This window comes from Chrysoperla carnea, chromosome 3, assembly GCF_905475395.1.
Source record: "Chrysoperla carnea chromosome 3, inChrCarn1.1, whole genome shotgun sequence".
Classification (NCBI taxonomy): Eukaryota; Metazoa; Arthropoda; class Insecta; order Neuroptera; family Chrysopidae; genus Chrysoperla; species Chrysoperla carnea.
This window is the reverse complement of record NC_058339.1, coordinates 83,684,705-83,711,965: the sequence shown is the minus strand read 5'-3', so window position 1 is coordinate 83,711,965 and position 27,261 is coordinate 83,684,705. Positions and strand designations below refer to the sequence as shown.

The 27,261-nt window shown below is 27.2% G+C and overlaps 1 protein-coding gene across 2 annotated transcripts in view; it reads right to left on the bottom strand.

Annotated features, from left to right (window-relative positions):
• LOC123297006 (hemicentin-1) overlaps positions 1 to 27,261 on the bottom strand; it is a 217,472-nt gene that overhangs the window by 113,305 nt on the left and 76,906 nt on the right. For both annotated transcript variants that reach the window (XM_044878754.1, XM_044878755.1), the window contains exon 2: positions 9,447 to 9,642. In XM_044878754.1, coding sequence (XP_044734689.1) covers positions 9,447 to 9,642 — 196 coding nt within the window. The remainder of the gene's footprint in view (positions 1 to 9,446; positions 9,643 to 27,261) is intronic.

Genomic DNA, 27,261 nt, shown 5'->3' with positions numbered 1-27,261 from the left:
GTTATGTCATTTACTATATTCAATATGAATTATAATAAAAGACCTAAATTTTATTTATTTAAACAAACAAGTTTTTAAAGTAACTTTAATGATGAATTTTGTTATAACTTCATGAATGTAGGCGAAAAATAAGAATAAAGTTTTTCGATATCTGTTTTGGTTTTCGAAATATCAAAAGGAAAATAATTAAGTAAAATTTTCAATTTTGGATATTTTAAAAATTATTCCAGATACCGAAAAATTTTATTCTTATACTTTTCGTCTTAATTGTCAAATTATGACATAATTCACCATCAAAATTGAAAAAATATATTTTTTTAAATTTGTGTCCCATTACCGTTCTTATATATCCTCAATTAGTCGGGCACAACAGTATTTTTTCAATAATTTATTAAGGTTTTGCTTTAATTTAAATAGTTTTTTTTTTAAATTTCCACTGACTATTTTTGGAGAAATTTATGAAAACATATCATCTATCTCTACCGTTTTACGATAAAACCAATGTTAAATATGCAACCCCCCCCCAAACTTTCTGAATTGATTTAGATTTAATCCAACTTCATATAAAAAAAGTCTTGGTGCTCGTATATCCTTAATTTGTAGAGGATAGTTGCAGTCTTTTATAGGTGGAATTATTTTGATTAAAGAGACAGAACGACTCATAATCCAAACGGTTACACCAATCGAGGGTGACAAAATTTAAACAAATAGTCAGAGATTAATTAAATACAGAGCTTCAGAGATAACAAAAAAAATTAACGATGGTAACTGCTAGCTTGATATACGTAGTTTGCTTACGCTAGAATTCCAGACTTTGTGTTGTAACAGGAGCCCTATGTAGAGCAGACCGGCAAAGAAATTATCGCCAAAGAATTGTGTTCAGATCGAGTAAAAACAAGTGATAAACCATACTTTGTTTCGATGTCCCAGAAGATCTCTGTTCTAAGATTTAAGAAAAATATTATCTAAATGGTCTGAAGAATATTTGTTTAGATTTAACATTCTGAAATCATATTTATATGAAATAGATAATAAATATATAAACATTTAGTAACAAAATATCTGAACACATTTCAACCAAGAAGAGACATCTGGATAAATAATGTGGCAATAAAATAAGTTTACAATCATTTATTAGGATTTAAGTTTTCAAAATATGTGCAAAAGTTGTGTTTGAATGTAAAGGAAAATTGAAAAATCCATTATTTTATTACAAAAGTTATTTTGCAAACAGCAATTATTACAACAGAAGATATTTCAATATAATAAGAAACAATAATTGTAATAATTAGAAATATACCCGTTGAAAAATTTATAATTCGAAAATAGATAAAAACTATGATTGGTAAAAAAAAGATAGCAAAAATTAGAACCACACATATACCATTTGTAAAATACAAGTTAGTTATGTTTTAGATGGAGCGTGAGCAAAACTCATAACGCGAGTGCTGATGGGTTAAAACAAATAATCCATTATTTTTTTATATCAGAAAATTCTAAAACTCATAAATACCCCTTATTTTTGAAATCACACTATCATTCAATGCCGATTGGAATAATTTTAGAAATAATTCAAAACATAAAAAATTGAGCAGGGTTTAAAAACGACATCTCCCAAAACTGTTACTTGCTTAACATCATACACTGGGTATTTTCAATATAATTAACAAAGAACTAATAAAAGTTTTACTTCTTGCTACTTCTGTTTTAAGTACATATATTCACAAAGACAGACACAATCATTTAATTTTCCCAAGTACAAATTTCGAAGTGTATGAAACACGTACGAACCGACAAACTACGACCAAAGTGTATTGATTTTAATAGATAATATAAAGTGTAGTTTAATGAATAGAATTAAATATAATGGTTTTTGAAGAAATAAGTAGCTGTGGTAGAATCAGGAATATTATAGAATAGCTATAGAGGAGACAGACAAATTATTATTATTACCGTAGAATGTTTAATTGTCTGAAAGGTCATAAAATTATATAACGTAATATATAAAGTGAATAATTATATTATATTATTTATTACATTACAAAAGATTTATAATCATCATTTATTCAAATCAATCACTCAACTCATTTTGTGATTTCTAAAATGAATACGTACTAAATTTGTAAACAGCACAATAGTCTAGCATTACCTAGGTACAAGACAGTTGAATAAAATTGAAACAAAACCAATCTTAGCTTCATTTGTAGAAAAGACTTTTATTTTTAGTTAAGACTGGTGATATATTCGAGTTCGTAAAGAAAAAGTGAACGATCACCAACTAACACGAAGAAAAATGGAGACAAAAATCGGCGAATATTTTTTCTGCTATCGACCAATCTTTTAACAACAAGTTCAGCATGCAAAAATATTATGCTTTACTATATTTATTATTGTTAGTTTTTAGTCTAATTTTTCTAGTGCAGCATAACAATTTTGGCCACGTAAATTCCTGTTTCAAGTTTGGACGATAGCATTTTTATTTCGTGAATCAATATTAACACTATATACAGTAACATTTGGATTCTGTAGTTTCTCAGCAGATTGTGCAAGCAGATAGTGTATTTAATCAGAATGAAGGAAGGCTGAAGACTGACTGCCAATTTGATTTTGTTTTCGAATAAAATAAAACAAAAAATTTCTGTTGATGTGAAAAGTAAAAATTGGGAATTTCATTTACAAGCGGACCATTGTATATTTTTTTATCGATTTAACTAAACGTCAATCACTGGTTATTTGTTAGCATGTTGATATATCATATTACAGTTTTAAACATAACTTTAAATTTTGAGGAGGTAAATGCAGAAAGTAATGTACCTTGAATCAAGCAATATAATGTAAAATTAACACATGGTAATATAATATATGCATTAAATTTGACAATTATATTCTTGCTTTTTATGGGCTACCAAGTAAAGATAAACGATTATAAGTGAGAAATAGAAGTAACGTTCATCTCTAGTCATTAGAAATACCAGTTGAAGATGTCACTTGATGCTCAGTTCAATTAATGCTAATTCAATATTTTGTGAACATCATTGTACGCGAATACGGGTATATTACAATGCACATTGACTCATATAATAATAATAATGCTAGCGATTATAATAATTATTAATATTTTAACAAGACTGCTGACTTTGCTATGTGGAAAATTAATCATTTCACATAAATTATTTATCATACTTCATTATCTAACAGAAAATTTTATATTATTATTGTTATTATTATTATATACGTTAAATTGAAATTAATTAATTATTTATCAACAATCATGGATATTATTATTGTTCTCAATTGAGTTTTATGTTCAATTCTACTCGTATAGCACGGTTTCTTACACTCACTGTCTCTCAGCATGTTATGCAGTCACTATTTTTCATTGAATTTTACCTACTTATTGAGTTATATTTAAAAAATTCACATCTTAACAAGTGGAAGCAAACAATTAACTGAGTTAATTTTTAAAACACCATGTATAGACAGTGTTGATTGCGCAATCGTTTGTTGTTTTACGTCATGTAAGTAGAAAAGATAGCCATTCTTAGATTGCCCCACACATATGTTATAACTGATATTTCCATAAAAGTTGTTAATTTTTTTAATAAAGAAATTTTTTTACATTTAAACTTTTGTTTTATGTCTAACGATTTACAAGATGGATCCAACGGACCCAAGACCCAATTGACCTTTGTTTGCTTATTTACGAACTGACCCTCACTTTTTACGTCCTAAGCACGCTATAAGAATTTCAGCTTGATATCTCTTTTCGTTTTTGAGTTATCGTGTGGCAGACAGACGGTCAACCGGAAATGGACTAATTAGGTGATTTAATGAACACCTATACCAAAATTATGTTCGTAGCAGCGATATTTCTAAGCGCTACAAACTTAGGACTAAACTTGGTATATTGCTATATTTCATATATACATAGTATAAAAATAAACATGACATTTTTATTTCTATTTTACGCGTAGTTTAACTGAATGCATATTACTAGCCATAACAATACTAGGTATATTTTAATCCATACAAGTCCAGAGAATAAAATAAATCTTTTAAACCAATAAATTTAAGAGACAAATTTCCTTTAATTATCAAAATTTTGTCCTTTATTTCATGAAAATATTACTTGGCTCAGGTTGATTGTTTTCGGTGTAGGAATAATATCTGCACAATTCTACAATGTCAATTACAACAGAATAAAACAGAAATATGTCCATAAAACAAAAAGGTAAGATATAATTCAACCACAAAATAAATTTTTAAAGTTTTATTTATTCAATTACAACATGTGCTTACCAGACCCCCAGACTATCCTAGTCTGCTCGAATGGTGAGTAAGGTTTTGGTTGGCCTATTCACTACTAAAATTTATATTTAATGGGTTTTAGAATTTAAACGCAATTAATATAAATTTATGTACTTTGATTTAAAGATATCGAGTCAATGAATAATGACCTATGGTTAAAATTGGTATTTAATATAAATTATTTGTGTATATATGAATGTATATACACCTATTGATTTTATTTATAGTGTTTTATTAATAATTATTACGTAATTTGATGGATTGGAAATTGTCTGATTAAATAATAGTTATTGAAAATCAAAATAGTCAATTAAAATTATTTATATTTTATTACGAGCGGAAAATATTTATAGGCTAGATACAGTTTTGTTTATTAGAAATTTGAATTACTTTATGGTTTAATAAGTCTTCGGATTCAATGAAAAATCAGTTGAATTAAGGATGCAAAAATCAGATAGTTTCAAAGCAAAACGAATACTAAGAAAAGATTTCAAGAATTAAAACATTTTTTGGTTTAATATCTTATATTTATCAATATGGTTTTAAGAAAAGCTACCTTCTATCCCATCTTTATACGTGTCCTTTTGTTTTACAAGAAAATATTAAACAATATTATAAATTGTTGTTAAAATTGAAAACAAAATTTTACATTTAGTTGAAACAGAAAACAATTCTGACTACCAATAATAGTTTTAACTAAAACAGGACACATCTAAAACCATTTTATTTATAAAAGTGAGCTCTAATGTTTTAATACCATTGGTAAATTTTCCACGTTTTCATTGGTTATATTATTTTGTGTCTTACATAATAATAAATGTCTGTTAAAACATTTTACATTCATACAGGATGAATTTTTGCACATTCAGTTCCAACTTGAATTTTATTTGAACTTTTCAATTTAATCAAAATATTTTAATGTATACATTTCCATTGTAGTAATAATACTTTTTAAATTTAAATTGTATTTTGACATATGTCATTCGTTTGTTTTAATCATTTAAAATTTTAATACTTGATTGTGAACTAGCTTCTTAGAAACAATTCATTATTCTTTAACTCAAGAACCAAAAAAGGGATGACTGCTATGAATCTGTGCCTGTCTATCTGTCTGTGGCATCGTAGCGCCTAAACGGATGAACCGATTTTCCGTTCTTAAATATGTTTCAAGTGCGAGTTTCGAGTTCCGTACCCGGAACAACTAAAAAATAGGCTTACAATCGGTTCAGTTTGGAGAAGGCTCTAAGAAAAAAGGTAATTTAATGGAGAGTGATCTTAGATATGTTTCAAGTGAGAAATTAGGGTTCCGTACCCAAATAATTTGTCGGGTTTAAAAAAAAAAAAATTTTCTCAACAGATGACAGAAATATTTTTTAAGTCGATTCTGCAAGAAATTTAAGTTAAGCTGATAGGGATAATTTTCAACCAGCTTTATAACTAAACTTCCAATAAAATGGCTAGTATGTAGTAAGAAATAATACCAACAAAACATATTATACACAACATGAAACAAAATAAAACGATTATTATTATTATATGAATAATTTTATTATAATATACATTTGAATTTTGGTACGGATAATTTAGTCTTTATCCTTTCCTTTCATTTATCACATTACCATAATAATTTATATTTTATGATAAACAAACAAAACAAACATAACTCTGTTCTTTTTAGCTTGGTGTAGTAGAATAAGAGTGAATAGAAAAAGATGGTCTTATTAACAATATCTTTTTCTCTCTACATTAAGTTCACTACACCGAGGTGAAAAGAACAGATGAAAGGCTACAAAACACAACTACTTATAGTTTAAATGATTCGATTTGAGGTTCACAAAGAAATAGACAAGATATTTCTTTGTTGTACTATTTTATTAATATTATGGGTTAGAAATTTTATTAAATAAACCGATAAATAAATTGGTTATACAATATGCAATGTTTATGTTAATACAAATAATATTTTCAATTTTTTGTTGATGTTGTTGTAAGTTTATGTATTTCTATCAAAAGGTGGTATTAAAATTATTTGTGGTAACATATTTTGTGTGGTCTAAAATATAGTTCCAACAAATATTTGAGTACTTAAAACATCCTCAAACTATTTTCATACCGTATTCAAAAACTTCAATCCCTCGACACTTGAACTATACAAACCCAAACCAACATTCTAGTTCACTTCTGAAAATTCCGCAAAGGAACAAAAAAACTTTTCAATTTTTTTCCATGAATGGTTTTTTAGGCAAGTCTACACCATTAAATTTTTTATTAAAATATCTTTCTTCTGATAACCATTTCGATTGGTATCAGAAAAAAAATAATTCAATTACGAAAATAATGATATAGATTTGCCTAAAGAAACCGTTCATGGAAAAAATGGAAAAAATTGATTAAAATTTAATTAAAAATAGAGATCAACACAATTGTTGATAGAAAAACCATGATAAGAGTCTTTAAAAATCAATAAAATTTCATAAAAATATGTCTCATCTGGTTATCAAATGGGTGAAGATTGACTTTATACCGTCCGTCCCTTAGACCGACATAGGATTTTTTTTGATGTTTGGTACTTTTTTAGACACATTGTATCATGTGGTGTTCGTGTTTAAATAACATTGTGGTTTCAAAATAAATTCAAAAAAATATGTATTTACATAGGTAAATTTAAAAACAATTTCACTATTTTGCAAATTTTTATGATATCGATAAATAAAATTCCACTTTAAAGCATTTTAAAGCTTTTTTTATAAAACGACAGACAGATAAACGCTTCAAGCTTATAACATCCAATTTTTTTTTATTAAAGGTTAATAAAATGTAAAAGTTAAGGGTAATGAACTTTGAGTAGACAAAAAACGAAACACTAGTAAATGTTCCGACATTGGAAAATCTGACCTTTGAGAATAAACAGTAAAACAAACATACAAAACTAATTTTTCAAAAAATAAATACGTAATTTTGTATTCGATAAAGGTAAGATTTCGAACAAAACACACAAAAAATGAAATAAATTTTCATATTAAAATGAGAACAAATGTCATACAATATTTTTGTACGACGAAAAAGTTTCTGAATGAGGTACAAGGAACTCTTCTAAGAAGTATATGTACTACTTTAAGTATATTTCCTTATACAGGGTGTACAATTCAGTCGGTACCATATGGCACACGTTTTTATAATTTATATAAATTTTATGACAAAAAACTTATTCTTGATAAAAAATTCTGTATGGTCTAAAACGCAAAAGGAAATAATCTGATATCAATTGTTTGCATTCGTACACAAATGTATCGAAAAATGAAAATTTTATCCAAGAGTAAAGTTTTTTTTTAAAATTTACACAATATCTATTGAGACAAAATTACTCTTATTGAAAACAGCGGTTATATGTCGAAGATTTCGTTATTTTTACTAGCTTTTCTATGTATTCGAATTGGTAATTTTTGTCTATAAATCGAGATTTAAGGATGTACGAGCACCAAGGCTATTTTAAATAAAAAGCTTGATTTATTTTATATGAAGTAGGACGAAGTCTAAATCAATTCTGAAAATTTTAGGGAGGCCAGGGTTCCCGATTATTTAAATAAATAATTGACTGCAAAAGTAAGCATATTTACCATGAATTTTATGAAAAAACGGTAGATGGATGATATGCTTTTTCAAAAAATAAATTGATGGAAATTAAAAAAAAGAAAAAAAAAATATCTAAAGTTAAAACTATTCGGGCTAGATTTTTTCATGGGAGATGGATAATATTGGATATCTGACCGCAGTTTTCAATTACGATCAACTTTTTTCAATAAATTTTCGAAATTATAAACAAAAAATGTACTTTACTCTTGGGCACAATGTACTTTTTCGACAAACCTCGTATACGAATGCAAAAAATTGACATTTGATTATTTCATATTGGGTTCTAGGCCCTGCAGAAATTCTTATCAAGAATTTGCTTTTTTTTTTTTAATAAAACAAATAATAAAAAATATTCATATGGTGCTGACTTAATAGGACACACTGTGATATAGAGCTGAGAAAATTCACATATTTTTTTCACAAGAAATCAAACTGTTAAAAAAAATTGTTTATGCATTCATGACACAGCCAGTCTTCTGACGCTCCTTCTCGTTCTCTCTATGAACATATAAGAACATGTAAAAGCAAGTTTTTAAACAAAATTCGAATACTCGTCGAATAAATATGAAAGTTGTAGGAAAATATACAATATATTTAGACGAACGACATCGTAGAAGTGTAACAATTTTGTAATTTATCAAAAGTTTTAGACATCCATGTTACAGAGTGTTATGCCGGTTTTCCACTAAATGGATAAACAAAAACAAAGCAGACACTCATGTCGAAAAAAAAAACTTTTTCAAAAATTGATTAAGGAATTCTTTTCATCCACCACAGCCTATTTCTCAACCCTTCTTGCATTCCTTCTGTGTGTCATTGTCCAAGACAATGTTCTATCATAACATTGATTCGTCAGTAAATATGGCATGCATAGTAGACAAAATCGTAACTGTCTCGCAAATGGCATTTTTCATGCTTTTTTTAACCTCCGAACCAAAAAAAGGAGTGTTATAAGTTTGACCGCTATGTGTGTCTGTCTATCTGTGCAATCGTAGCGAATGACCGAGTGAACCGATTGGAATTTTTTTGTTTCGTTTGAAAGGTAATTTAATGGGCTATGTTTCCAGTGAGAATTTACGGTTCCGTATACGAAACAACTAAAAAACAGGCGATAATCCTCAAAAACGGTTAAGTTTGGAGAAGGCTCTAAGGAAAAATTTAATTTAATGGAGAGTGTTCTTAAATACGTTTCAAGCGCGAGTTTAGAGTTCCGTACCCGAAAAATTTTAAAACTTTATCAGCTCATGCAAAATAGTCTATGCTTTTTTTAAGTTTAGAACGATTAAGGGCACCCTGTAAAACAGAAGTATCTACGAAGAAAAAAACATAGGTGGCATTATTTACAGATATGATAGTTCTTGTTGGTAGGTAGACACTCCAGACCACCAGACCTACCTGGTATATGTGATTTGTTACAAAGATTACATTATACAAAGTGACATTGACGGTATTATATAGGTATATAATAATAATATATATTTATATGTTATAATAATACTACTCACCTGTAGTTATTGTCCAAAGGGACTTTTCCAATAGCAACGTTATCATGTGTTTGTTTGTTATTTCTAACCCAATAGTATGTTAGTTCTTCATCCGTTGAGACTTCAATGGGTGAAAACCGACACTCTAACGTGACATTTTCACCTTCTCGTGTATCTTTTACCTCATCGCCAGCGTATGTGACACTAATCGCCACCACTGCAACACAAAAAGAAAAAAAAAAGAATAAAAATCAAATTCAATAATCATTTATTTATTTCTACATATGTATAAGTAACAGGTTAGCAAATATTTAATGAATATTTTGTAAAAGGTTCAAAAATTTTGAATTAGGATAATTTGCTTCAATTTATTGATGTTTGAATATTTTGTTTTTGTTGTGGATCTTTATTTATTTAAACTAAATCAGATTCCATACAATCGTTCTTATCCAAGCGACGACAGTGTGATTCATTTACGCTGCCTGGATTCGAATCCGCAATCTAAGTCAAAGTAGTCAAGGAGTTAAAGTCAAAAAAAACTTTAAAACTAAACTCGCTCGGCCACGCAGCCTCTTGAATATTTAAAAAAATATTACGCAAACTTAAACGCACTATCCAGTGAAAAAATTACTGGATTAAAAGATAAGGCGTTTACTTGACTGTTTAAATTCTTATAACAAGCAAATATTTCTTGAATCAACCATTTCAATGCTTCAAGAGAATACGTATCTGACTACTTAAAAATAAATGTAATGTAAATGTTTAATTGAACCTAGAAATTAATTACTTGTTAAGTAAGTTACCATATTAAGAACCTATTTTCTTGTAAAAAGTACATTTTTTTAGAGGAAGTTAAGAACAAGTGAAAACAAACAATTGACTGAGTTAATTGTTGAAATAGCATGTATAGACAGTGTCACTCTGTTACTCTGTCACATTACATACATGTCACACATACATAACTGATATTCCATATAATACATACATTAAGGTTTTAAACAAAAGTTGTTTACTTTTTTATAAGGAACATTTTTTACATTTAAACTTTTTTTTATCTCTACCGGTTTACAAGACCCAATTGACCTCTGTTGCTCATTTACGAACATTTACGAATTCGACTTCATTTTTTACGTCCTGAGTACGCCTTAAAAATTTCATCTTGATATTCGTTTTTGAGTTATCGTGTTCACAGAAGGACGGACGGGTGAATGGACAACGGCAATGGACTAATTAGGTGATTTTATGAACACCTATACCAAAATTTTGTTGGTAGCATCAATATTTTTAAGCGTTGCAAACTGGGGACTAAACATGATATATATTACATACCATATATACATGGTATAATTATTCTATAATACCAAAAAAATATTTTTTTGTCACATTTATACGGCTACTCAAGTCTTACTTATTTCGAAATTTACAACTTTTTAACCGAAATATTTTTCTAGGTTTATATGAGATATTGCAAACAATTAATACAATAATAAAATTTATCTAAGCTCTTAAAAGTTTTGTTTAGAATTACGTGGAAAATTATAATTATAGTCATAATAAATATACGATAATTTATAGCAAAATATTAATGAAAATAAACTACAGTCTTACTAAAAATATTATTATATATACAGATTGTATTATGTGTTATGTGTTTACATATATCAAATGAAATATATTACAGGTAATCCTACATATATATTTAAGGACAATAATGTAATGTTATAAATAATTTATTTAAATAAACATAAACCAATTATAATTTTAAAAAGAGAGTTTTAAAACAACGAAGGGCAGATGAATTATGTTGTACGCATACAGGATGATTCAAAAATACACTAAAATACTTTCGGGGTGGATGCATTAATTCGTCTAAGAAAGTTTCAAAACTGGATAATGTGATAGTATTTTTTTTTTTTTAGAATTGTTACACAAAAATAACAAAACATTCATTTTTGAGGTACACTCAACTATGGAAAATCTGGAAATTTACTCAACATCATTAAATTTTTGTTATAAAACTTTATGAACTAGTATATCGAAAACGAAAAGTTTTGAGCATATATTATTTATACGAACTTATTTGCTTCTTTTAATGCAAGTAATCAATATCTGAAGTTTGCTAAGGTACTATTGAATCAACCTGTATACGTGTTATTGCTTTCCTTGTCTAAATAAAACCATATAATTATAAATAATAAATACTGTGAAAACAGTTGTAATATTTATTTATTATATAATTATACTTAATATCGGTCAAGTATGATTTTTACCAAAATTTAAAGCGAAAAAGGTTCCTAAAATCTGATAATCTTGTTTTTTATAATAAGAATGTTACTGTCATTAATTCTGATATGAATCTAGTAAAATTTTTGTTATTCACTTCGAAATTTTTGATTAAATACTTGAGAAATTGTATGATTTAGAGAAGATTTGCTGAAATCTGAATTAGTAGTCATGAACGCCAATATTTGTGGAATCACAGGTGGCACTCCTATACAGTGTGTTCATTTCAAAAGTATCCGCCCTGAATTACTCCTGACCTGAAGTGATTATTGTTTTGAATAAAAACAAGTCGATTTAGATATTGAAATCGCCTACTATTGATCAAAAATAGTAGGCGATACTATCTGAAATAACAAAGTTGGGGTTGCTGGGGGTGAAGGAATGAAACCTTAATATCTTTAGATACCAGTTTTGAACTTCTTTATCAAAATCGACGTGATTTGTCAAGAGTTATTAGGAGGGTTGTTTATGAAATTATTGCGAAGGAGGAGTGAACGTATTAAGGTCGATATTTTTTGGTACAAGATCCTTTCACAGAGAGACTCCAAATTATATAGATCCCAAATTATACGAAAGCTACGCAATTTATTGTATTCTATACATATATTAATTATATTAAAATGCTGGTATACAATTAAAAGTATAGACATTTTAACTTATTGTTATTATATTTATGCTTAAAAAACCTTTCTCATTAGTCAGTTCCATGAATGTATATAAAATAATATAACAAACAAATTAAAATGTATACTTTTTGACATATTATAATAATATAAATAATAAACCATTATATATATTTTGTCTCTTAAATTATTATTATCATACCTACACCTTTTAATTTTAGGGCGTAGCTGTTTCAAAATCAATTTATTAGAATAAGACTAGCAAGATTATGAATTAACAATTTTCAATATTTAAAACAAAAGTCTTGAATATCAAAAGCAACAGATGTATTAAGAGTGTTTAAATGAAATAACTCTTTAAAAGGTTATGTTAAGTATATACACATATTTCGTGTTCTAAATTTTATAATTTCGCTAGACTTATTAAAATAGAATACTCTTGGCGGTATTGCTCGACCATTTTATACTCCAACCTAAAATATATTTAATTTCCTTATTTACATAAATTAACTAATAGGTATTGTTTCAGTATACTTTTAAAATGGCTATAATAATTATCATTATATTATTCATTATATTCTTTATAATTTCATTTTTGGTATACACAAATTTTCACATTGTTTTTGTTTTGCAAGCAAGTGAGTAGGTAAATATAAAATGCTAGCAAATTATCACAAATATTAAAAACTCCCCATTTCCTTCTAATGTAACAAACTCAAGCCTTTTACTGGAATGAAATGAAGTTTTTTAAGAGAAATTAGTTTTTAAGAATTGTATTATTTACGTAAGGATGTAATTTTTGTTGTTTATATGAAAATGGATGAATAAATTTACAAATTTAATTGATGTAGAGAAAAATTTTAATTATGTTTTGATTTAATTAAAAATAATCATTCTTAAAAAAAGATTGTTTTATGATTCGAATTTTCTTTGATTTAATAACTTGGGTATTTTAATATTTTCTTCAATCAGAATAAAAAACTATTCGTGGAAAATACTTGAGAATTCAATTCATGAAAGTAAAATATATTCAAGGCTTAAATCTATTTTATTCAAAGCCCGATCAAAAAAATTTACCGAATCTCATGATACAGTTATTTTTGAAAATTTCACGAAACATTTTGTGTCATTTTAATTTATTGGAAAGAGTGGGTACGATCCCTTTTTTTCGCAAGACTATTGTGTGAATGCAGTCATTATTATAACTAGCAAATGATTTTAAGATAAAATTAGACTAAACTGATATTATTTCAATCACATTAGTCATCACTTTTACGTAGAATTTACATTTCATTTGTTTAATGAATTTACTTTGCTGTTTGATTAATATATTTAAATATAATGTTTACTTAAACTCAATAATGAATGTTTGATTTTCAGAAATATGTTATTTAGATAAATGTATTAAATCAAAGAAAAATTTTAATTAAAGTATTAATACCTTGGTGGTACCCTAAAGTTTTTTCCCATTTTATTCTGATATTTTTGATTCTATATTACTATCGTAATGAATTGATTTTTTATTCTTTAATCCGTTATTTTTCGTGGTATATAATTTTTCCAGGCGTTTCTCACTTAAAAGGGATTATACGATTTCTCAGTTATAAGAATCCATCAAGCCATTTATGCCACAAGATTAAAACTTTCTTTGTATTAGTTGACTGACAGACATCAAAATTAGGTGTGGTATAAGTAATCTTTGATTATTTTATATCGAAAAAAGAAGCAAATCTATCTAAATGTTTACTAATCTATAGTGTCCGACCGAAGCTTCGGCTTCGGCCACCTTCCGAAGGTTCTTAGCAAACGTCGGAATTGAACGAATTGTTCTAAATGTTATTATTTTGAAATAAATTTCAAGGTAATATTTTTAATAATCTTTAGATTGACTTCTAGATCAACTTCTCAAGATCATAACCTCTAAATCAACTTCTAGAGATAAACTTTAATATTAAAGTTTTAAAATCATGTTTTTAAACCTTCGGCTTCGGCTCGGCTGCGGCTTCGGCCGAAGGTTGTGGCGATAGGCGATTAATCGGCTTCGGCCAAAAATCGACTTTCGGTCAGACACTACTAATCTATAAATAATTACAATATCCTAATTAGAATAAAAAACAAAACAATATTTTTAACACATTTTTGAATTTAATTAACCCAAATAGACTCAATTAAATATCTCATATCGAACGAACATGTATTTAAATCATATTATGGAAATAAAATTCAAATGCGATTCTCATTAGATTGACAAGTAAAAAAAATTTTTTTTAATGGTATTTAAAAAACCACAGCGTGTATGTATTGATAACAATATTTCCCTAGAGGGCATTTTTGTTTTTGTTTTTTTGTACACATTTTTCGAGTACAGGTGTACAAATATACACATAAAATTAAAAACAGTTATAACAAAATTATGACCTCAAAAAAACGTGTATGTTTCACATATTTATTCATATAGTGAACGACAATGCGATATCATGGACAGACTGAAATTATATGGACGAGCATAGATTTATTTGTAAGAGTGGAAGCGATAATTGATGATTGGGTATTTAAAATAATACTGAGATATTTTTTCTGCGTCTTTATGCAGAAGATAATAGATGCGAAGTTCAGAGCGAAATACTGCATTCAAATTTATCGATAGACATTAATACTTTAAACTTTCAGAAAAAGATATTGTAAATAAAAAAAGTAAGCGCCACATTTATAATATACCAAGGCACGAAAGAAATATAGTTCCTACCGAGTGTTCTACGACACCTCTCGGTTTTTTTTAAACAGGTAATTTTGTAAAAATTTCAAATTAAGTCGATTTTTTGTTTATACACAGAGGTCGTATGGAATATTTTGGATCAGATTTTTTTCTGTTACACAAATTAAAATTATTTTTACTAGATTAAATGAACGGCACACACATATTTATAAAATAATTATTTAAAACCAGTTTTGATTGTAATAAATGTTAACCATTCAATATTTAATTTTTTTTCAAAATCAATTGTAAGACACAGCTCAACCACACCTATTTGGAGTTATATTTTTAAGTAGTTTTATATTAACCAATCTATAAAATCATTTCCTGTAATTTTATTTAATTCGCTTATACAAACTCTATAGGTCCTGGGCGAGAGCCAAAGAAATAATTTCTGCATTATTTTTGCGAAAAAAAATTTCCCAGATCTACAAGAACTTTTACGAAAATTTTCATGGAGAAGAAATTAGACACCTTGGTAAACACCTACCAAAATTCCCGCCAATTTGGAATAACAGTAAATAAGGGGTGTTTTTTAGAGGTTCAAATTCTTCGAATTGGCAACACTATTTTGTTTGATAACTAATTGGACAGTAGGCAGTTGCTTTGTGCTTATAGTTTGGTTTGCATTTCATGATGAAAAGACTCACGCAACGCTAGTAAAGAATTGAAATTTTTTATTTGTATGAAAATTTATGAAATTCCTTATTAATTACAGGTAATGGCCCTGTTAATTGGCACCTAAGATCGTGCGATCTAGACCCATTAAATTATTTTCTTTGCGGATATGAAAAGTCACTTGTCCGATTATCCAAAAATGGTAAGAGCAAAGTATAAAATTTTGAATTTTTCCAAAATAAATTTTTGTAATTTTTGATCAGTTTTAAGCAAAAAGGTACTATTGTGATTTTTTATCTAGACGCTTAGTTTTCGAAATAAAAATTCTTGAAAAATTAGAAATGCCATATTCGATTTTAAGAAAAAGGTGATATTTTTTCCATTTCTGTGGTAATTCGCTTAAATAACGCAGCTTTCACGCTACGACTTTTTTTTAATTTGGAGTTTCGAACCTCTTAAACAAACACCCGTTACTATGCCTGACCCAAGACTTACACAACACAATTGTAAATTTTTTTTTGCGTGGACCATTATTCTCTTAATATAGAACAAATAAATAATAATCTTCTAAATAAATAAATAAAATCAATTTTGTTTTTTGTGTTATATATTTTTGATTATTCAAAATTACTGGATTAGATAAGCGATTATTTGCTACGCTATACGCATCAAATATAACAAATACTGTGTCAAGAACAAATAAATTATAATAATAATATGTGATTGGATTATAACGGGATCCATTCTTTTATTGTGTTTATTAGAATTTTTCAAACGGTTAGGTGTTTTATATCAATTCAATCATTTCAATATGATTTTAATCTTAAAATTTTTATTTTAAGGTTAAACGAGCACTACTGCCTTATAAAGATAAAAAAATGTTTGGTATTCGAATGGAATATATTTCAGGAGTAAAAAATAATGAAGATATCATATGAGTTAGGAATGCGATTATTTTGAATTTGCATAGTTTTAATTGGGATTTCCGATTGATTTTTCAGGAGAGCATAATGCAAAATATCATCCATAATCTTCGGTAAAACAGCTTTGCTAACAAAATATTCGCTCTTATTCGCTACGAGTTGTATTTCAGACAATAGCAATTAAAAAAGAGTTGTTACTGTAAATTGTGTAATTTGACGTTACTGTGTAAATTGATCAAGCCTTCTTGAGAAAAATGCGCATAAAATTCATTTCAAGAGCTTTTACAATATTCCTTTAAAAAATGCGGTTCCTGTGTGCTGTATAAAGTACCATTTATATGCCGAACTCTGGTTATACGATTATAATATATATCAGATATCAAATAAACATTCTGTGTTAATTATATCTTCAAGAACATTTATTTAAAAAACTTATTTCCTTTACAAGAAATATAGATGTAAATACAATTTAAAAGCGGAAGATATTTTTCCTGGAATAAGAAAATTAAAATATTTTTAACTTTTCTTCAAGAACAAAAACTAGAACGATTTTTTAATACATAATACTTCGAGTAAAAAAACGAAATAAAAATTATGACAATTTTAATTGGGGAAAACATTTTCATATAAAATAACGGCATAATTAATAAATTTTTTGTCGTGTGAAAAAAGAGAAAAGTAAATATAAAAGATAATTAATGGTTGTAGAAAGCCAATAATAAATTATCATATATTTTTAAATATTATATGAAACGTATAAATTGAGTAAATATAAATAATGAATATGTATCATTTAAATTAATTAATGTAAATATGCTGTAATTACAATTAATTAATAGAAATAATTTTAAAAAATTAAAAAGTGTATAATAATCTGGACTGAGATTTTACATAGATAATTATAAATAATTTATAATTAATAAAAATTTTATTGAACACTTTAGTGTATTCCGATGTCTCTTTTAACAAAAAAATAAATTATTAATAAATAGATAATTTCTTATTGTTTATTTAATATAATATAAACTGCATAACGGCAGTTTTTTTTTTTTTTTTTTTGTTATATTTATTAATTATCATATCAGAAAGTATAATTCATAAATATTTATATTATTCGTTTTTATGGAAATCTTACATATTTTCTGTGTAAAAATTCGTTTTCACGTTCATACAATCGAGACAATAAAAATTGTTATTATTATTTTTTATCTAAAATTACTATCGTTTCCGCATTTAATTTACCTTGAATATCCGTATAAAAGGCATTTGTTAAATATTGGCTTGTTAAATATCCTGTGCACATCCCGTCATGGGTCATGATGAAGGTATTGCGGATTCATGCCATTCGCTATAAATTGAGAAGTTTATAATTTCAAGTTTGAAAAGAAACAATTTTCCAAACATAGGAGGAGCATGTTTAATTATTATAAACAGGGCGAAAAACATATGTAGGCAAAGAAATAATTTTTTTAAAGTTAAAGTAACTCGTAAACAAAGTGTTAATAAATTCGAGATCGTAAGAAATTTTTTTGATGACTAAATCCAAAACGTTGAATGAATTTTTTCTTCCAAACAGTTACTATTAATTCTAACTTTCCATGAAACTCCCTACCTATTACCAAGTGGCATTTATTGCATAGCAAATTTCTCTTGGTCATTATACAAAATTAAAAACTCCCCCAAAATTTAAAAAATAAAAAATCATAGATTATTATCATATTTTTGAAAAGTCATTCCATATAATTAAAGTTTTTCATGTTTGGATAATAACAAGTGCAACAGCGTACGGATATAGGAGCGATTATTAATGATTGTTCAATTTAATTGGATATTATAAAAAAAAACACCCAAAAAAAAACCTTTATCAAATCAATGACCATCGAAATGACAATAAAAAAAATATATATTCCCTAATTTAACCACACACAAAGTACAGAAAAATATTATGTGTAATCAACCACTAATTTCCGAAGAGTCATTAAAGTAAATAGGGGATGTTGTATATAAAAGCTAGCGTTTGTTATTATATACGTTCTATGAAGCAAAGCAGCAATTACAGTTTGGAAATTTTTTTTTTATGTTCGTGTGATTGAGTACGAAAACTATATTTATAAAGGGTGATGATGGTATAATCAGCAGCCGATGAAAAAATATAATAAAATCGGTCAAGTATGTCGTAAAAATGAACTAAGAATTATTATTGAAGTTCGAAATTTTTAGAAAGAATTCAAAGAATTCAAAAGTATGCTAAGTATACTGAGAAAATCATTTAGTCATTCGAAAATCAGTGACTTAAAATAGAACCACGGTAGGGGCATAAATTGGGTTTCAGTAGATGTTGAAAAAATTGATGTATATTAAGAAATCATAGTAATTTACAACAATAATGTTCAGGTATGTGAATGATCTGTCTAATAAATAGCTCTTTTAATGGTCTAGTCATTCAATAGACTACTCCTGTTTTGTTTTAAGAATAAAGCCTGGTAATAACTGCCAATATTGACTGCTTGAAGTCATTAGTAATTTTATCAATAACCAATTTTTTTTTTTGGAATTATTAATCATAAGTCGAAAATTTGCATTAGTATAGGCGGACTTAGGCAGAAAACCACGGGATTCAATAAATTTTTTAATCACGCTATTTAAAATTGTTCGAATCCGTTTTTCATAAAAAAAAATTTGAATAATAATCGAAAATATTTGATCGATACTCGAAAATATTTGATCGATACTCGAAAAACAGGAGTGGAAAATTTTTTAGTTGTCAGGCAAAGGGCATCTGTTTTGTCTGGTATAAGACAAAACAATTTTTTAAAATTTTTAATCGCTTCACTTCTTACTAGAATCTTATACGGAACCCCGAACATATTTCGTTTGACGAAATAAATATAAAAAAAACAATCATTAAGGAATAAATAAGAACCACAAAGAGGATGAAAAATAACAAAAACAAACTCACAGGAAGAATGCTTGTATAAAAGGAACACGTAAGAAAAATCAACCACTTCATAGCACGAGTTTTGTGGTTCAATGCATGCTATAGATATCGTAAAGATATTTAACAAGTTGTACTCAATAACTATGTACAGTTAATATATAAAAGGTATAATCAAACACACATACAGGGCGTCCCCTACTTTATAAATCGCAACATAACTATAATAATATTACAAGAACAATTTTAGCATCTTTCATTAAAAAAAAGTCATAAGTGTTATGATTATGATTGATATAATTCAAGGTAATATTATTTAAATTATAAATTACATTACAGGAAGCCATTTTAATGTGGTTCCTCGACTTGATATTTGAATAGAAAGGTATCTTAAGTCATATTAAGCGTTGAGAGTATTTGAGGATTGAAAACCTACCCTTACCATCTCAAATGGTGACCCCCGACGTGAAACTTCAATATACTTATTAAATCAATTTAAAAAAAAAATTAAACTTATTTTAAGAGCTGATATCAAAACACCACCCCGAATTTCATTATTTCATTAATTTGGATATTTTCATTAATTGGACCCGTAGAAATCAAAAATAGGGTTTCGATTTACAAAAATAATATTTCTGTATTTTTGGTAGACCACACTGTATATAAATGCGTCCACAAAAAGATGACACTGAATATACATTTCTTATAAACTCTAATCATGAGCACGTGACGTACCTCATCTATTTCTGCGCGCGCAAGCATATCAAAAACAATCAAACAAACTTTAATAAAAAAAAAAAATACAGTGGATCTGACGATCTGATATGATCACGAATACAATAAACAACAACAACGATTTTGTTCTGCTTCAATAATTTTTCCAATGATTTGGGTTTTTTTTTCCATTATTATATTTGTTTTTGAAATTAAGATACGGTTCACTTTAAATTCTCTACTTTTTTATTTCAATTTCTTTTGAATAAGATGAATTTTTTTTTAAATTAAAAAGTTTGAAACTATTGTTTGTTTAAAATTGTATTTGATAAATTTATATGGTTTAAATTTTGTTTGTCCAGTGGTATTTTATATAAATTAAATGTAAAATTGTTATTGTATAAACTATGTTTGGTTTTCATGAAGATATATTAGCTTACATGAAATATGCATTTCTCAAATTATTCATTTTCGAGGTACTATTAGTGATATATGCATTTCTAAAACTATTTCAACATAATATTTATTTTATTTATTCTGACTCTGGACCCAAGCCAAAATAATCAAAACAAGGTATACCAAGAAGTAAACAACAGTTTTCACGAAATTTTCGTGGTATCGCATAAAACTCTTTTACTCAAATAATTGTCAAATTTGTGACATTGAAGTTAACAAACTTTGCAACTGAGGAAAATGCTCTTTTGAAAGAAAAAGGACATTCTTGGGCTACATTGGTATAGCGGCTTTCCTTCGTTTTTGTCACATTTCTTATTTTAGTCACGGTAATAATGATGCACCCTTTCGGTAGTTTTTTCGTGAAAGCGTAACGTTCTTAAAAGGGATTCTACATGTAGATTATGAACCCTGAGCTCTTTTAACCTTCACATGACCTAGTTAAGTTAAAAAAATCTCAAGTTAAAAAATCATTTATCATATAAATATTTAATCTAAAAAAATATTATTTTTCGATTAAAATTTATGTGCATCATAAAATGAAACATTGTCGAGAGCATTTACAGAAACCTAACAGAAATATGTAATAGTTTTTACAAGAAAAAAAAACAGTTTAAACCGATATCCTTGATTGCATCAACGAGAGATCTCTCATATTATAAATATTAAAAACGTTTATAAGAAGTAGTTAGATAAACCAAACAGAAATAGAATAACCAGCACTCAAGTTTATTATGATGAGAGCATACACAGAAGTTATATTACAGACGAAGAAAGATGATGAGATGACGTTTCGGTTGATGGCACAGCGCTCTCGTTAGCTGTCGTCAGTCGACTATGAAATCAACTAGGGAATTTATATATGAAAAAAATATATATATACACAATTCTAGCACATCATTTAAAAAGCTAAAAAGTACAACCATTCATAAAAAAAATAAAAATTGTACATCTCGTATTTTGGATTAAGTTTTAAAGGACATTTTCGTTAAATTTATCTTTTATCCTACACATGGATAAAATATATATACCTGAAAAAGGATTTACGAAAAATATTTTGTTGTCATATTATTATTATATATTGAAAATGGAAATTTTATACAAACACTTTAGCATGATCTAGGATTATATTGTTCAGTTTTTCTTTCTTTATTAGAAATGAAAATTTTTTAGTTGAACTTCTTATTGAAATATAATTTTATGTAAAAATACGAAAAATATTAAAAAAAAAAAATTTAAAAAAAAAAGAAAACCGACATCAAAAGAAAAACTTTTCCAAAACAAATTAATAAGCACTAAAAAGTAAAAAAAAAATAACGATAATATAATGTAGTTAAAATTATTGTTATTTTTGGAGTCGGTGTCTGAAAAGTTTTTTTTATTTTGTGATTTTTAGTAAATCTGAAGTACACAAATCGGTTGGCGTGATATTGAGTTATTCGTCCTCTTGTCGTGCATACTTAATGTAAATTTAAGACTTTTATAGTTTTCTCATGGATGCCGTCGTCAGAACTGAATCAAAATGAAATGGGATCACACGGGAAATGGCACCAGCTTTTACAGCTTACATAAAATTTCATTAAATAGGATATTTTCGATAATTTAATATTTTCGAAAGCTCAGCCTATTCAAGTTTTAACCTTTAAGTCAAAATCAACTCCCATTAAGTTTCCTGATTTCATGAGTAATACGACAAACCTGGAAAAATATTAAATCGAAATTTAACGAAATCAATCTCATCAATAATGAGAGCAATGAACTTATAGTCGTAATTCATTATTAAAAAACAACTCGAAACAAATTCTTAAAAATCATTTTTAATGACATTCAACTTCAAAATATTAAAAACCTTTTTTTAATAGGTCAAAAATGATGATTAATTAATTATTAATAATAATAATTAAATAAATTGGTTTATATTCGATTTAAAAAAATTACTAATTATCAAATGTTACAAATGTCAACACATTGTTACATATTTCGACTTATATGGTTATTATTCTAAAACAATTATTGTTATATCAAAATCATATATTTGTATCTATAATGGCCAGCAGACACAAAATAATAATGATTAATTAGTTTTTTCATTACGAGTTGAAATAAATTATTATAATTTGTACTTTTTTTCATTATCATGCACTTTCTTTTATCATAAAAATATGATATTTTAAATAAAATTGACATTTAAAAATTATAGAAATATTATTTCTATATTTGTTTTAATAAATGTAGGTGTATTAACTAGGTTAAGTGAATGGCTGTCTATGCGTTTAGAACAAAGAACACCTCTCAAAATAATAAAAAATATTTACTATGGAAATTATTGTTAAGCTAATTTATGATTCATTTATTTCAGAGTAAAATTTATATTTCAATTTATGTCCAACTTAAGTAGGAAATGTCAAACCCGACGATGGAATTGGGATTTTGAAACAAATTTTATACAAGTTTATAACAAAACTCTTTTTATTTTTTCATGATAATTTTAAAGTTACAGATAGTTTTAAAAGAATTTTGCAAAAGATAAACGAAAACGCCCAACAAAAAAAATTGTTAAGATCATGGCCATGGCATTAGCCGGCCGATCTACCGGTACCGGCAATCCAAGGCCAACAACTTGGATTGCCGGTAGGAATTCTCGCTCAAGGACAACAAGGAATTCTCGCTGAATTCGATGTTGCGAAACCTAACAACAACGCCAATATCGCAACCTACAACGTCCCAGAAGAACGACTCCATGCTCTCTACCAGTGTCTGCATCAGAGACCACGACTATTTAGATACATATACGGCACCAAGGCGAGATCAATTATCAAATTATCCCAGGCTTTGGCGTTTCAAGCTTCAATATCTGACATCTAAGCTTGAAACGATCTTAATACAAAACTTATCCAACTTTGGTTTAAGCATTGTTCGACGCTCAAAAATCTCCAAGTTTAAAACAAAATTGGCGCGATTTGTTATTTACTCTATAGGCTTACGAATATAAAAATATTTTTTGTTATGCACTTTTCCCAGAAAATAAATAACAATCATCCCCATTCCAAACAACTTACGATGTGAGTAGTCTGTGTTTTCTTTCACATTGTTATAGTAAAAATGTTAAACCACTCTTTTATAATTGTTAAAAAATGTTTACTCAACTAATTAATAAAACACTTAAATGCTTAAAACAAGATGGAGACATTCTTCTATCTACAATTATAAGAGAGAAAAGAAAGAAAATATACTAACAAATTTCTTGTATAATAATTATGAAAATATTGTCGTTTATAAGGAAGGAAGAAGAGTGTAACAATTTTTTTTAGTAAAAAGTATCAACCAGGATAGCTGCTCTGAGATATAATGGTTGCAATTTTATTGCAACGATGAGGAAAAAATCTTCAAGAATATTAAATGCAACATTTAAATAATTTTAGAGAAAAAAATTGTTATTCTTGATTTATATTCCATACATAATGTGTCATAGTTTTTACTGTGGCATGCATGAAGTTTGCTCTTTCCTAGAATAGGTTAGGTTATATTGGCTGTCCACGAAGGATACACTTAGGCTATAGATCCCATTGTGATACCATACATGTGTTTTAACACCTTTCCGATAATTTCATTTATCAGCCCCTCAATTTCAGAGTTTGAGTGCATCTCCTTCATCCATATACCATGCACTACACCAGCCCATCACAACTATTAATTAAATTATTTTGTTGCGACGGCAGAAATCGAACCCCCCTACCCTAAGTATACCGCGGATGGAATTTGTTACGCCTTAACCAACTGAGCTAAAAGGGAGACTTGCTCTTTCCTAAGAAAAAGACTTCATTTCACTAACCATATTATTATGGGTTAAGATACTTTCCTTGAAAGTTGTTTATATCGTAAATTAAGTGTATTAACAAGAAATAGAAAAAAAATCGGTTCAAAACAAAATGTACCAAAATTGTACTTACAGAATATGCGACAAAAATTTAAATAGAAATATGCGTTTAACAAGATATTTTCTATCGAATACGTGTTAAGGTAGTACTATCGGTAGTAGACTTTGCATTCAGAATTTAATGAAACTTGGCATAAATGTCAATATATCATAATTAATCAGTTAAATTTTTAGGGGCCTTCAGAGAACTGAAAATCTGAACGTCCAGTTTTTTGAAATAAAATAAAATCTGTGATTTCCCATAAGGGTCAATGTTAAAATATTTTTTTTTCAGTTCTCTGAAGGTTCCTAAAAATTTAATTGGTTAATTATGATATAATAATGGACAACTATGCCAAGTTTCATTAAATTCTGAATGCAAAGTCTATTACCGATAGTACTACCTTAAGTACATATTCAATTTTGTTTTGGAACTATAATTTTACCGTTTATTATCTTGAATTATTAGTATTATTGCTAATTAGGCCGTAATCTTATGGTTACGGTACCCCCGCCTCATGCGAGGGGTCGTCAGGTCAAAAACCAACCAAGTCTATTAGATTTTTTAAATTTGATTTAAGAAAAAATACATAAATTTTGTTCCTACCAGGTGTACCACGACACCCCTCGCTCTTTTATTATAAAGTAAACTACATATTAAATCGAGAATGGAGGGTGGGCTAACTTTATTAAAATTAGTTTTTTCCAATCTTTCTTAAAAATACTGTAACACTTTTTTTAAAAACTATATTTTAACGAAAGAAAAAAGAGAAAATAATAAAAAAAATCTTTTTAAATTTTATTATTAAAAATTTTTTTCGTTTAGTTTAGCAAACTGTGTATTCTTATTATTTTATTATAAAACTTTACAAAATGCATTTCTCCTTGTTTTTTTTACTTTTCAAAGAAAGATTTTATATTTAGTTTATCAAACTAATGAGATGGATTTATAGATATTACTATCAAGATGGATAAATAGAATTGTCTAGTAATGAGGGATTAAAATTTGCAACATTTTTGATATTTCAATTATTATTCCTTTAGAATTTCTGACAAACTCAATTTTTTTTTTTCAAATTTCTAAGCATCTACATACCCAGTTTCTTGAATCAAGTATTATGATTTTTGATTCAAAAATATTTATTTGTTGTAACAGCCAAGTAAAAAAATTGCAAAAAATCGATACAAATTTATCGTCTCCAATTTCGATAAAACTCTGTATATAAGGTAATTTTGACCCAAAAAATACAAAAATCGGTTTCATTTAACGATTGGGCGAATAATTCTCGAGATAATACCGGAAATCCATCCGAAATATCGTTTTTCTCGAAAATTACTCGGCCAATCGCCAAATAAACTCGATTTTTGAATTTCTTGGTTCAAAATTACCTTATAAACTGAGTTTCATCAAATTCCGAAACAAATAATTTTTTACGATTTTTTCGAATTTTTCTAAGGGGTACCCCTTGAAAAAATTGCAAAAAATCGATACAAATTTATCGTCTCCAATTTCGATAAAACTCTGTTTATAAGGTAATTTTGACCCAAAAAATACAAAAATCGGTTTCATTTAACGATTGGGCGAATAATTCTCGAGATAATACCGGAAATCCATCCGAAATATCGTTTTTCTCGAAAATTACTCGGCCAAGCGCCAAATTAACTCGATTTTTGAATTTCTTGGGTCAAAATTACCTTATAAACTGAGTTTCATCAAATTCCGAAACAAATAATTTTTTACGATTTTTTCGAATTTTTCTAAGGAGTCATAAGGTCATTTGGGTCTTTGCTGCGTAGGACCTATCTTGTAAACCGTTAGAGATAGAACAAAAATTTAAATGTAAAAAATGTTCCTTATAAAATATTAAACAACATTTTTTCGTAAACATCACTGTTTACCCGTGAGAGCACAAAATTGTATAGTATGTATGTTATGGTTATATCAGTTATAGTATCAGACAGAGTAATCAACACTGTCCATACATGGTATTTCGACAATTAACTCAGTCAATTGTTTGTTTTCTCTTGTTTAAAATCATTTTGTTAATAACTAACTTCCATATCAGAATTTTATTACAAAATGTTTGAAATGTTACAGATTTTTGACTAAAAATTATCACACCCTATTTAATCAAAACTTTAAATTAGAATTATGTAATATAACATAAAGTAAATAAAAAATACTGTGGAAAAACTTATTAAAATTAACATTTCATAAATGTCATCAGTATTTTAATTAATTAATTAATTAAATATCTTGATTATAACTTTTGTTATAAACAAACAAATATATGACAATATCATGATAAAATAGAAAACAAATACCTACGGTATGTACATAAGTATTTCAAAGAACAATTTCAAATAATATTCAAAGATTTTCTCGATAAAAATATATTTTATATTTTATACAAATGAGAATGAAGTCATGTTTTCTCCATTTTCTTTCTATATTTCATAAAGCTATTAAAGTTATAATAAATGAATTTTTCTTCCTATTATTATAATTTTTCTGTTATAGAGTTTTCCATTAGGAGTGCCCATATTTAAGAGAGGTATCATAAAATATTTTAAAATTAGAACTAAGTTTCAGGAGTATGTCAGGCCATTTGTGTG